The following is a 12,659-nucleotide window of genomic DNA, read 5'->3' as shown; positions in this document are numbered from 1 at the left end:
GAAAGTTCACTGATGCAGTTGCAAAACTCACTTATTTCCATAAAAGTTTAATGACTTCAAACTACAAGCCATTTTCATTTAACATGAGTTGAGAAACTTTGTTATAAAAGGCAGCAAAAATCATTCCAAATCAATAAAGCACCATGGTTAAGTAAATAGCCTCCAATCCTTTCACACTCTTTTCATTTCCTTTGATTGATTTCCTGAAAGAAATGAATAAAAAAAGAAATCAAGGAATAAATACAAGCCTTACAAGCTGCGTTCATTATCTTAATAAAATAATTCTGCCATGGTTCAAACCTCTTAAACCTACCCTGTGCCAAAGGGGAACGCAGATGTGCAGAGATGTTTTTTTTTTGCACTGGGCTCAGCAGGAAACGGTTCTGTTATACCGCTCGCTGTCCTCTGAGACCTTCACTGAAGCATTAACAATGTGATGTCCAAGGTCTTGGTGAGGTTATTTTGTGCTATTCCATTGGTTGTTGGAACATTCTTAGAGTCTATGCACACAGGTTTGATCAAGGCACACTCAATGTTCATGCATAGTTCAGCAAAGTACTTGTCAGAAATCATCGACACTTGACATTTGTGAAGAAAATGTGAGTGGTGCTTGCCTGTGCAAATCTTGCCTCCTTAGAGCCAGGGCATTGTGGGCGGTTACCAGAGTGTTGCTATAGTTGCTAATGTCTGTGCTGAATGGCTATGTTTAAAGTCTAACACACTCACCGGGGTGGAACACTTTCAAAAGGTACTAATATGTACACTTTTGGTACTAATGTATGCTTTCAAAATACTAATATGTACCATTTAGGGGAAAATAAGGTATAAAGATAAACCTTTTGGCTTTATACCTTAGAGTATCTATCTATCTATCTATCTATCTATCTATCTATCTATCTATCTATCTATCACCAGGTGAAAATTCAAATCACTTAGACAAGAAACAGCATAACATCTTATAATTTGAGGCATTTTAAAAGTTATTTTTTATTTTATAATTATATTTTAATTTCAAGTGAGAAATAAGCATTTGTAATAACTAAATATTTTTGGGTTATGACTACAGCTCATTTGAATTTGTTCTAAATTACTATGTTATGATGTCTTAGAAACGAACGAATGAATGTCACTGACTGACTGAACATTAAGGTAGCTTCTGGACACCGATGATATTTTGGACATCTTCCTTATCTAACCCATCTGGTTCTCATCAACCAGATAGTAGAGTGCTCCATGACCTTGATTGGATGTGTCAAATAAGACAGACATCCAAAATATGCTGTGTTGGGTGTATTCCAGATACTGTTAGAGAGAATTTTGACTATACTTTGCTGTAAGACTTCATTATAACCTCAAACATCAGTCTCTGTCAATCAACATCTTCTAGAGGCCATTCGCTTCATAAGAGCTTTACGAATCGGTAAGGATGGACAGCTGCTTCCAGAGTCTAATAAATGCAATAAAAAATAAATATACAATCGGAGCATAAAAATGCATCTTGAATATTGTGCAATAGTGGTTTGCAATTTTTAGCATTATACAAGTCATTATTTCAGACTGGTTAATATTTTAACATCACAGTGTATAGTTATAAGGGAATTATCACCTATCGTACAATTTGCTGGAAGCCATCAGTAGTATTTCAGTGTCCAAAGTGTTAAATGACTGTTTAGCTGTTGTTCTCGAGGGAAGACACAGTTCTTGTGACTGATAGCTTTGTTTTTATGGTTCTGTAGTGGCGCTTTGAGAGTCACTAATCTTGCCTTCCTGCTTTCAGGACTTTAGCTCACACTGGTCCTCAAGAGAAAGAGGCTTCATCCATTGATTCTTTTTACCCCAGTTACTTCCAGCCATTAAATATTCATTAACATATGCATTTTACCCAATCTTAGCCACCGTACTTGCTATTATTAGTCTTTGCCTTTTCAGTCCAGTATAATTCTTGGCCACTATAACTTGGCCTGCATAAGCAACAATGATTTCATTCAAAACGGCATTAGGTTGCAGTAATGCACTGCATGGTTAGTCTTCCACCTGTAAAAAAGTACAAACCCACAGGTAGCAGAAAGCCAACTACACAACACACAGGGGCGGACTTAACCAATAGGCGAGGTAAGCGGCCACTTAGGGCCCCGGGGAATCAGGGGGCCCCATCTGAAATTGGCGAAACATATTTGGCAAATCTACCGTGTTAGAGCGTCAAATGTTCACTCACCGCTCAAAACGGCGAGTTTTTGTCAGGTGCGGAGTTCTGCAAGCTCGCGAATCCTCTCATTATAACAACGTGTAGATATGATGTAAATAAGAGATTCATTGTGCAGTGTAGAAAGCTTATTAACGGAACGTCGTGAGATCGCAATGAACTGAAGTGAGTGACAGCCTTTAGTGATTATAGACAGAGCACTCTTTGCTTACATCCTAAGCTGTTTTGACTGCCTGAGAACAGATATATTCACCTCAGTACAGAAATTATAGTGTTTCAAGTCATAATTTTATTTGTCTTGATGTTTCAAAATGACTCTCGTGTACTTTTCCTAGGCGCGCTGCCGCGAACTGCCGCACACTTGTATAAATGCACGAATGCAATGAAAGGACATTTTCTCTTAATAGATTACATTTTCGATTTTCGACCTTATGCCTTAAGAATACTTGGAATACGGAAGAAGATGCATGGGATAATTTTTATGACATTTGAGTCCTTTTTGTAAAAGGATTGAAGAAGTTTACAAATTCATTAAATGGACAAGTGCAAGCATTTTTTTTAATAATGTCTTCTTTTGTGATCCGGAAAAAAATAAGGTAGCTTAATATGGCTTTAGAACAGCATCAGGTTGACTAATTATTTCAGTTGTGAAGGGGTAATAATAAATAATAGTTATAGCTATAACCTATGAGAGAGAGCGAGCGGGCAAAATAAGGGTTAGGCGTAAAAGAGCATATGGTTATTTTGTTGGGGCCCCCAAATCACTAAGTCTGCCCCTGACAGCACAAAAAGTACTTTACAGGAGAATGAACGAAGAGTAGCTTAATATGGCTTTAGAACAGCATCAGGTTGACTAATTATTTCAGTTGTGAAGGGGTAATAATAAATAATAGTTATAGCTATAACCTATGAGAGAGAGCGAGCGGGCAAAATAAGGGTTAAGCGTAAAAGAGCATATGGTTATTTTGTTGGGGCCCCCAAATCACTAAGTCTGCCCCTGACAGCACAAAAAGTACTTTACAGGAGAATGAACGAAGAAAAAATCGAACTCTATAGTGCTTTGTGGACTATGCAAGCCTATTAGCTCATGGTTCTCTACATGAGCATATCCGCACATCCTTCATGCTTGAGAACTTGAGTGAAAAGCCTGCTAAAACCTTACAAAATTAGCAGCAAGACAGCAAAGCATGGTGTAAAGTTTTTGCTGTGTCACATAGTTAATAGAAAACTTTAGTGTATATTACAAGATGTGTGCAAGATTGCACTAGACAAAAGTGCTGTAATATTTATGTGCCCCCCAGTGAAATTTTTTCTTACAGGCAAATCTTTATAAATGAGTGTCAGTGGATGTGTGGTTCTCAAATGAATGTTTTTCCAGTAATCAGAGCCAGAAGCATCCTGCCTTTCAAACACATTCTTACAGATTTTTAGAGCCATGTGCATTTTAAATGCAACTTCCAAAATAAATTATTTGGATTTGAAGTTGCACAACTATTATTGCTGGCACCTTTTTTTTCCCCGCAAAATGCTGTGGGGAAAAAACAACAACACTCGCTGTGGAAAGTGTGCCAGTCAAATCAAGTCACACCTCCTGCAGATCAATTGCTTTAAACAGAAAATTCTGTCAGCACCTACCTATCCACATATCACTCAAAACTTCTGAGATATTTTTTCCCTATGCAACAAAAAGAGCTGCTGTTATTAAAGTGCTAAAACTGCTTTCCATTCAACAAAATTCATTAAGTTCAGTTGCAATTTTACTTGGTTTATTTAAAAAAATCCTTATTTACCTGAATTATGTGGGGGTTTGAACTCCAAACTTACGCAAAATTACCAAAAGAAAAAAAAAGCACCCATACGTATACAAATGTCATATACTGTGTATATATATATATATATATATATATATATATATATATATATATATATATATATATCAGTGGGTAAAATAAGTATTGAACATGTCACCCTTTTTCTCAGTAAATATATTTCTAAAGGTGCTCTTGAAATTTTCACCAGATGTCGGTAACCACCCAAGTAATCCATATATACAAATCACCTATATACAATACAATACCAATCATCTGACTTAAATCCAATAGAAAATAAGAACTAAAGATCAGAGTTCATAGAAGAGGCCCACAGAACCTTCAAGATTTGAAGATATTTGAACAAATAAATACTGCCTTGGTGAGCATAAGAGATTTCAAAAAATATTTAGCTAATAATCTTACCGACTCCAAACTATAAGTATGTAAGCCATGCCCTAATTATTAATACAGTAAACACAATCTCAGTTAGAGGTATTGAGTTGGCCTTTAAAAATTGTTACTGTTGTGTAACCACTTGCGTATGCATGTAATTTCTGTTTAGCAGTTGTGTTGAGTTTGTTGTACGTTGCCTTAGTCTTTAATATCTTACAGAACATGGCAAACTAAATGTGCTACACAAACCGGGAGCGGAGTGTCGATAAATAATTCAGGGAAACGTGTAAAGAAGGCTGTTGTATTCCACATTAACAGTAATGCTTAACAACCGCAATGTGCTTTGTACATCCCAAGGTTACTCTGCTGATGATTGCTACCAAGGTGTGTTAGAATAGTGTGTAGAGGGAGAGGAGTAATTGAGCTTCTTTGCACAATAAGACCAATAACATGCCACACCTCAACACCATTCACGAGTTCAACCGTTCCCCCAACCCTCCCCTCCAGAAATACCACAGGAAATGCAAACACATCTTGAATATTGTACAACAATTTCTATAGTCCTTTAAGTGGCTGCTTGTAAGAGGTGTGAATTATTTACAGTAGAAGCCAGAGGAACTGAGAATGGCCCTTTCACAGTGGTCAGTCCAATCTGGAGGAAACCGTCAGAGGCAATTGGCGAACTCCGTTTAACACTGAGTCATAATGTATATATGAATGCCATTTTCATCCACCCCCACCATCTCAAATATACTTTCAGTTTACAAAGTCCAATATTATACAACAGTAACAGACAGTATGCAACCATAGGATACATTTCAAATGTAGAAAAATGTAAGTAAAATTAGTGCCTGATCTCTGTTTCTGAAGGGTCCAGTCTTAATAACAATGTCTGACCCAATGTACAATGAAACTAAAGCAGTCTGTTGTGGTCAGATAACCAGAATGCATTTGATTATTCTGTCAGTGTTGGTAAAATATAAGCAAATCTCCTATGGATAGATGGGATCTAGAAGCTAAAAAACACTTAAATATTAGCAGCTCGGATTAACACTGGAAAAGCAGAGAACGGAAGCATTTAGCTGAAGTGTGTGATAGTATCAGCTGACCACTTAGTCGACTGTCTGTGTAGATATGAGGCTGAAATTAATGGAAGGGCTGCATATGAAACATGAAACAGAGAGCCATCACATAGGGTAAAAAGAATATAAATATTAGAAAAATATTCATATATCTCCAATCAAAACATGCCGACATTAGATCCAACAGTGCACCAACAGTTGTACTGCATTACATGAACTAAAAGCTTATCGACCTCTTAGATGTCTTACTATTGGAGCCCTCTTTTCTTTACGGCCTAAGTGGCCTGTTGGGATGTTGTAATATAGTGCATTAGTCTCGCTGTTCTATAAAACATTCATCCAGTGGGACAATGTGGTTTTGCATCAAACCAGTGCAGTCTTTCCAGTTGGCATCTTCATTAGAGTTGACCGAGAAGTAATTCTTATTAATTTTGAAACCAAGGAAAACAAGTTTATTTAAAAAAAAGTTTTAAATATAATCTCTGTTCACCAATACGTAACAGCGGCCTTCTTAATATTTGCTCTATTTGATTATAAAATCAGTGTAAGAAGCACAAAGCTAAGTTCCGTTAACAAATCCTTTGATCAGGCAAATTCAACAAGGGAAAAAAAAAGATAAAGTCATGGGAACACTAAGAGCAACATTACTTTAATTGGAGATTGATATGAGGTAAGCATACAGTATTTTAAGAAAAGAACAAGTAAAACACGCTGTCGCTAAGACATTTTTATAATTAATATTTCAAATAAACAATACAAAACAAAAAATAGTTAAGTTAGAAAAGACAAAATGCAAAAGAGCTATAACTATTGTCCAACACTGAAAAGGTGTATGACCACTCCACAATGCTTTTGAATGACAGTTACAGTACCACCTTACGAAGTAAGAACCTGCTAAAATCCATCCAAGACTCTATAGAATTAAGGGACCTTTATCCTTTTTTTTGTACTGTTGTTTGTTGTGGAAAATCTACAGAACAGGCCTTTTTCACATTTTCAGGGTCATCATAGTTGGGTAATAATGGTGAACCTACAACAAATATAATATTTGTGTTCCCATTTGCTCCAATTTCTGTAATTTAATGCCAAGGTAATATAATACTTTCTTATTATTTCGTCAGCACGAGCGCGGCAAAAATGACACGAATATGGAGGAAATGATGGCAGATGGAGGATTTGGTTTTCAAGCTAAAGTAAAGTAAAAGACAGCTTCTTAAACCAGAGAAGATGAACATGCTGGTATTCTTGTGGGAAAAAAAACAGGCAAGCATTGTCACCGACAGCAAGTTTAGTTTTACTTTTCTTTTTGTTTTCATTTTGAAAAGCTTGTTATCTTTTGCTGTTTACCTCACGTTGCGCTATGGAGGCTTTCTTTCTTTTTTTTTATTTGATTCCTCAGTGTTTGCTAAACATTCTGTAATTTATTAGTCAGTATATAATACAGCATGTGGTGTAGTCCTATATGCCATGCCTCATCTTATTAATTTTTGTTAATAAAGGTTATGTAAGATAGTTTGTCATTGTAGCCTACTATTTTCTTGTTGTTGTGCTTTTTAATTAAGAATAACAATGAATCCATCTTTTGTTTTAGTCTTTAAATGTGAAAGGTGTAGCCTATAGATATGAGAAAAACAGACAAATATCTTTTCTTGTAAAACGTGACACCAAGATCGAAAGTGAAAGTGAAAGCATCCGAAGCCCGGCTTATAACATAGCAAAAGAGGAACTCCGGTTCACAAAATTTAAATCACAAATAAGAACGGTTTGAATGTTGAACACTTTCGTTATCTATAAACTATGATAAAAGTTCACCAGGATGCATTGATTAATCCCATATTGTAGCAAAAAAATTTTTTTTATAAAATAAATAAAAAAATTATATTTGCGACCAAATTATGTGCTCACATGTGCTCACGCGACCAACTGAGAAAGTTAGTCACAAAAGAGCGACCAGTGGGAAGTGTGGTGTAGTCCTATATGCCATGCCTCATCTTATTCATTTTTGTTAATAAAGGTTATGTAAGATAGTTTGTCATTGTAGCCTACTGTTTTCTTGTTGTTGTGCTTTTTAATTAAGAATAACAATGAATCCATCTTTTGTTTTAGTCTTTAAATGTGAAAGGTGTAGCCTATAGATATGAGAAAAACAGACAAATATCTTTTCTTGTAAAACGTGACACCAAGATCGAAAGTGAAAGTGAAAGCATCCGAAGCCCGGCTTATAACATAGCAAAAGAGGAACTCCGGTTCACAAAATTTAAATCACAAATAAGAACGGTTTGAATGTTGAACACTTTCGTTATCTATAAACTATGATAAAAGTTCACCAGGATGCATTGATTAATCCCATATTGTAGCAAAAAAAAATTTTTTATAAAATAAATAAAAAAATTATATTTGCGACCAAATTATGCATCTTATTCATTTTTGTTAATAAAGGTTATGTAAGATAGTTTGTCATTGTAGCCTACTGTTTTCTTGTTGTTGTGCTTTTTAATTAAGAATAACAATGAATCCATCTTTTGTTTTAGTCTTTAAATGTGAAAGGTGTAGCCTATAGATATGAGAAAAACAGACAAATATCTTTTCTTGTAAAACGTGACACCAAGATCGAAAGTGAAAGTGAAAGCATCCGAAGCCCGGCTTATAACATAGCAAAAGAGGAACTCCGGTTCACAAAATTTAAATCACAAATAAGAACGGTTTGAATGTTGAACACTTTCGTTATCTATAAACTATGATAAAAGTTCACCAGGATGCATTGATTAATCCCATATTGTAGCAAAAAAATTTTTTTTATAAAATAAATAAAAAAATTATATTTGCGACCAAATTATGTGCTCACGCGACCAACTGAGAAAGTTAGTCACAAAAGAGCGACCAGTGGGAAGAATGGGTCTAGAGCCCTGATTAGCGGTGTCAAATTATTCTTCCTGTCATTCCAATTTAACTTCATGTGAGGTGTGGTCAATTCAATTCAAATTCCAACTACAGAATTAAAATGGGGAAATTTATTTTCTTGGTAAACATGTCATATAATCCAAAACATTTAATCATAAACATGCTAGGGGTGGAGGATATGTATAAGTTTGTGAATGACGGCTGTTTAAATCAGGTTGAAATCTGTGGAGCATTCTGCAAGTGCAGAATCCATGCAAGTCTACTTAACAGTACGTATAAATCCGATGTTCAAAAACCCCTCATGATTCACCATGGAGCATGGCGTAAACTAAGAGGGCATGAACTAGCACCCAGCTTCTAGAAGTGAAGTACTGCCCACAACAGTCCCACATTTGCACAGGTCACTACACAGGAATCAACTGTTTGTTCATATGCCCCTCACAAATAGAACACAAGCCAACAAACTGTGAAACATGAACATAATCACACCATTTGACCACTGAATGTCAACTACTGTAAATATCACAGACCCTAGATAAACGCATCCAGTGAGTAACACTGACAAATGGCTTTGTGCCATAATGAATAGAAGACATCCATGTAATCTGTATAAGCAAAATGAAAAGAATAGCCTGAAGTTATTACCAGCTGCCTCCTATAGGAACATCATGGATTCTACAATATTAATAAATGGAGAAATGTGCATTTTGAGTTCCACCTCAGTCCAAACGTGTTTGGCTTCAGGTGTTTTCAACAAACCTCTAGCAAAAATTAGCCTAAGTCAGGTGGTCATATGCACTGATTCCTCCTTATAGTTTCTTTTTTACTAATCCAAACAGTCTTCCATTAAGTAACAGTAAATCTATCATTGTAATCTATGTGATGTCAGGTGAAATAGATTTCCCAGTCAGAGCTTTATAGGTATAGCCTTCATCCCATTATGAGCATCCCTTTGTAATATTCCGTAGGCAGAAGGACGCTGAACTGTAGGTTTCTATGACAGAATGAACAGTTGACATAAGCAGCTTAACCTACATAAAATTCTGTCAAATGGAATTTAATAACCTCACATCATATGTCCTGTTACTGTTTAATCACACATCACATTTCATGGCTCCTCTTTACATTGAAACAATGACAACTATTAAAACGATGTCCTTGATTGCCTCTGACAGCACAATAAATAAATATGAAATGGCACCATCAATTAGTCCTCAAGCATTAAAACATTATGTTAATAAGAAATGACACTGAAATATTATGGAAGACTGAGGTTAAATGCTTGACTATAAAACAGCTATTGATGATATTAGAATTTTCAAAAGGACAAAATTCATCAAATTATTCTGTTTTAAGAGGTTTCTGAACTAGAGAAAGTTTCTGAAAATTTTCTGAATTTTAGAAAAATACTGTGATATTACATTGCAGATTATATAATGTTATATATTACAATTTTACATTAAAAACAACAGTCTACAATGCATTTTTACAAAATATTGTTAAAAGGTAATGTTTTTTAAACATTCGTAATAATCAAGGCAATATGTTATTATTAAAATTATGTTGTTTATAAGTGGAAAGTATGAATTAAGTATTTTATGATAAAATATTGTTCAAATGTAATAATAGACTTAATTGATTAATTTTTGTGTTGTGTGTTAATCCAAGAGTGCATTGTATTGGTAAAACTGTTCTGTCTTTAGCAATGGCCACAGCTGATAAAAAGGCCACTTTTGTTATGGGTCATTTCATTTGTACCACCGGTGTCATTGGCTAACTGTATCAGCCAGTTCAGTAGCATACAGATTTTTAATTTAAATACGTTGACACATCAACATAATATAATTGAATGACATATACAGTTATGAATGATACAAAATTATTCACTAAACTGACATACAGTGTAGCCCTTGTGACAACTAGCCCCATACATACTTTGCAGTAACGTTTACACAGTGATGGCCACAGATCTTTATGCTTTGCTCAAGCAATGCATCTCCTAGTGATAATGATATTTCAACACCTCCCATCTGTATCAGCCATCCCGCCTGGCATCATGTTTCATAGAAGGCAGCTCTATACATGACCACAGGCTACTGATGCCCCACAATGCACCTGTAACACAGGAACTGTCAATTGACATGCAAGCTATAGGGCCTACATCACACTGGATATTATTGGGAATGAACATCCACAGCTACCATCTACCTCGCAAGGTCACGACAGCTGCGTAAAGGCTATTGTACGTAGCCGCTACGTCTGTTTGTCTTACCGTAAACTCCCTGGCAAAAAACGCCTTCAAATAGTGCGGCCAATAACCACAGGAGAGCAAAGATAATATCCATCTTCACGTTAGTCTGAACATATCCAGCTCCTCAGGCGGCGAACAGTTGAAGGCAGTACGTGCAGTCCAAATCTCCCAGCTCGCGTGACATGTATCATCAAGAAACAGCTGAAGTAGTGTCTGTCAGTCAGAGATGTCTCGCTAGTCATTTCTTGCCAATTCAATGCAGATGTTTTCACCAAATTGGTCTAGGCGGAGATATAAAGCTGTGACAGATGAGGACGACGAGCATCAAACCTTCAGAGCGGGTCTCCTCCTCACACCTTCGCCGGCATTAAGCACCGACGCGACTGGCGAAAGTGAATGACAGCGCCATGGGAAACACGCGCTATTAATCGTTTGCGCGCGCTGGCATCCACCTCTTCGACGTTCCCAAAAGATAACACTGCGGAATTCAATGCGAAAAATAACCAATAACCGACAAGACCGCCGCTCGCATCCTCTTCGTGGTTACAGGATGCCGGTGAGGCAGAAAGGCACGCCGATAAAAGCTGCTCCTATAGTAACACTGTGATTCTTCGTCTCCAGCGGATAAAAAACAACAAAAAAAAGATGAAATCCGTTATTTCATAAGAGCTGTGTGGGCCAGCTTTACTTCTGGGAAGTCTCTGGCCCCTGTTTGAAAAAAACCATGACACGTAAACAGATGTGTCAGGATGCCTATTTTCAGGATAAAGCGTAATTTAGACTGGATGAAATGTGAAGGGTGGCTGGGAACGCTGCGCCATACGTACTGCGCTGGAACGCCGGAGCCCAGCTGGCTGACTACGTCAAAGAGCGCGTGAGGGAGTGAGCGAGCGAGCGCGCTCGGGATCTCATTTGTATGAGAAGCACTCTCGCGCTGAGAACGTTCGCAGCAGAGCAACGTGAACTTCATTATAAATTAAAGGCCGCTAGGCTAAATGGTATACATGCTTTCCGACTTTCGTTCGTGCGTTTGCCGTTTTTTCTCTCTGAAACGGAAGATGATGTAGCTGCTATTAATTTCGCCGCGCTTCCTCCTCCCCTGTCGACTTTATAACTATCAAATGAATGATTTTTCTTTCCATTACCAGCATCTCGATCGCAACAGCGCGAGTGGCTGCGAGGCTATACACTGTGAAACATTTTGTCATTAACTCAGGTAATGTTTAATATGCCAATAGGCTATATTTGAGCTAATGAAATCTGTTCTGTAAACCGTACTGATGATGGCACGCGTGGTAGAATAGAAGGCCACATGACTACATCATGTATTATTCAGCATCACTGGGTTCACTAGCAACCATGAACAATGATCAGTGACGCTGAAAATAATGCTGTAAACATGAACTAAACTAAAATGTATCACAAAACACTCAACTGTACAACAAAAATAAGCCAAGTCACCTTTATTTATATAGCGCTTTCAACAATACAGATTGTGTCAAAGCAGCTTTACAGTATTACATAGGAAAATAGTGTCAATCATGCAAAAAGACAATAGTAAACACTCATTTTTCAGTTAAAGACAGTTCATCATTGAATTCAGTGATGCCATCATCCAGCTCAGTTCAGTTTAAATAGAATCTGTGCAATCAAGTAAACAATAACACTGGAAAATAAGTATCACCAACTAAGCAAGCCAGAGGCGACAGCGGCAAGGAACCAAAACTCCATCGGTGACAGAATGGAGAAAAAAAACCTTGGGAGAAACCAGGCTCAGTCGGGGGACCAGACGAACCAGCAGGTTGTTCCAGCAAAGTCAGAGTGTGCAGAGGACTCATCTGGTTCCTGTGGTCTTGTCCCGGTGGCCGTCTAGGAGACAAGGTCCTCACTGGGGAACTGTCTTTATGGCTCATCTAGTTGCCCTGATCTCCGCTGACATTCAGGGCTGTAGAGGTCATCTCTAGGTCCTGATCCACCATCTGGGCTGGATACGGACTGGATCCGGGTGACTGCAGTGA

At 37.2% G+C, this 12,659-nt stretch overlaps 1 protein-coding gene across 1 annotated transcript in view; it reads right to left on the bottom strand.

Moving 5' to 3' along the window:
• LOC107590901 (MAM domain-containing glycosylphosphatidylinositol anchor protein 2-like) overlaps positions 1-11,449 on the bottom strand; it is a 192,126-nt gene extending 180,677 nt beyond the window's left edge. The window contains exon 1 of the mRNA XM_016279849.1: positions 10,663-11,449. Coding sequence (XP_016135335.1) covers positions 10,663-10,735 — 73 coding nt within the window. The 5' untranslated portion in view covers positions 10,736-11,449. The remainder of the gene's footprint in view (positions 1-10,662) is intronic.
• Between the last annotated feature and the right edge of the window lie 1,210 nt (positions 11,450-12,659).

Source organism: Sinocyclocheilus grahami, unplaced genomic scaffold (genome assembly GCF_001515645.1).
Source record: "Sinocyclocheilus grahami isolate Dianchi unplaced genomic scaffold, SAMN03320097.WGS_v1.1 scaffold134.1, whole genome shotgun sequence".
Classification (NCBI taxonomy): domain Eukaryota; kingdom Metazoa; phylum Chordata; class Actinopteri; order Cypriniformes; family Cyprinidae; genus Sinocyclocheilus; species Sinocyclocheilus grahami.
This window is presented reverse-complemented; position numbering and strand designations above follow the sequence as displayed.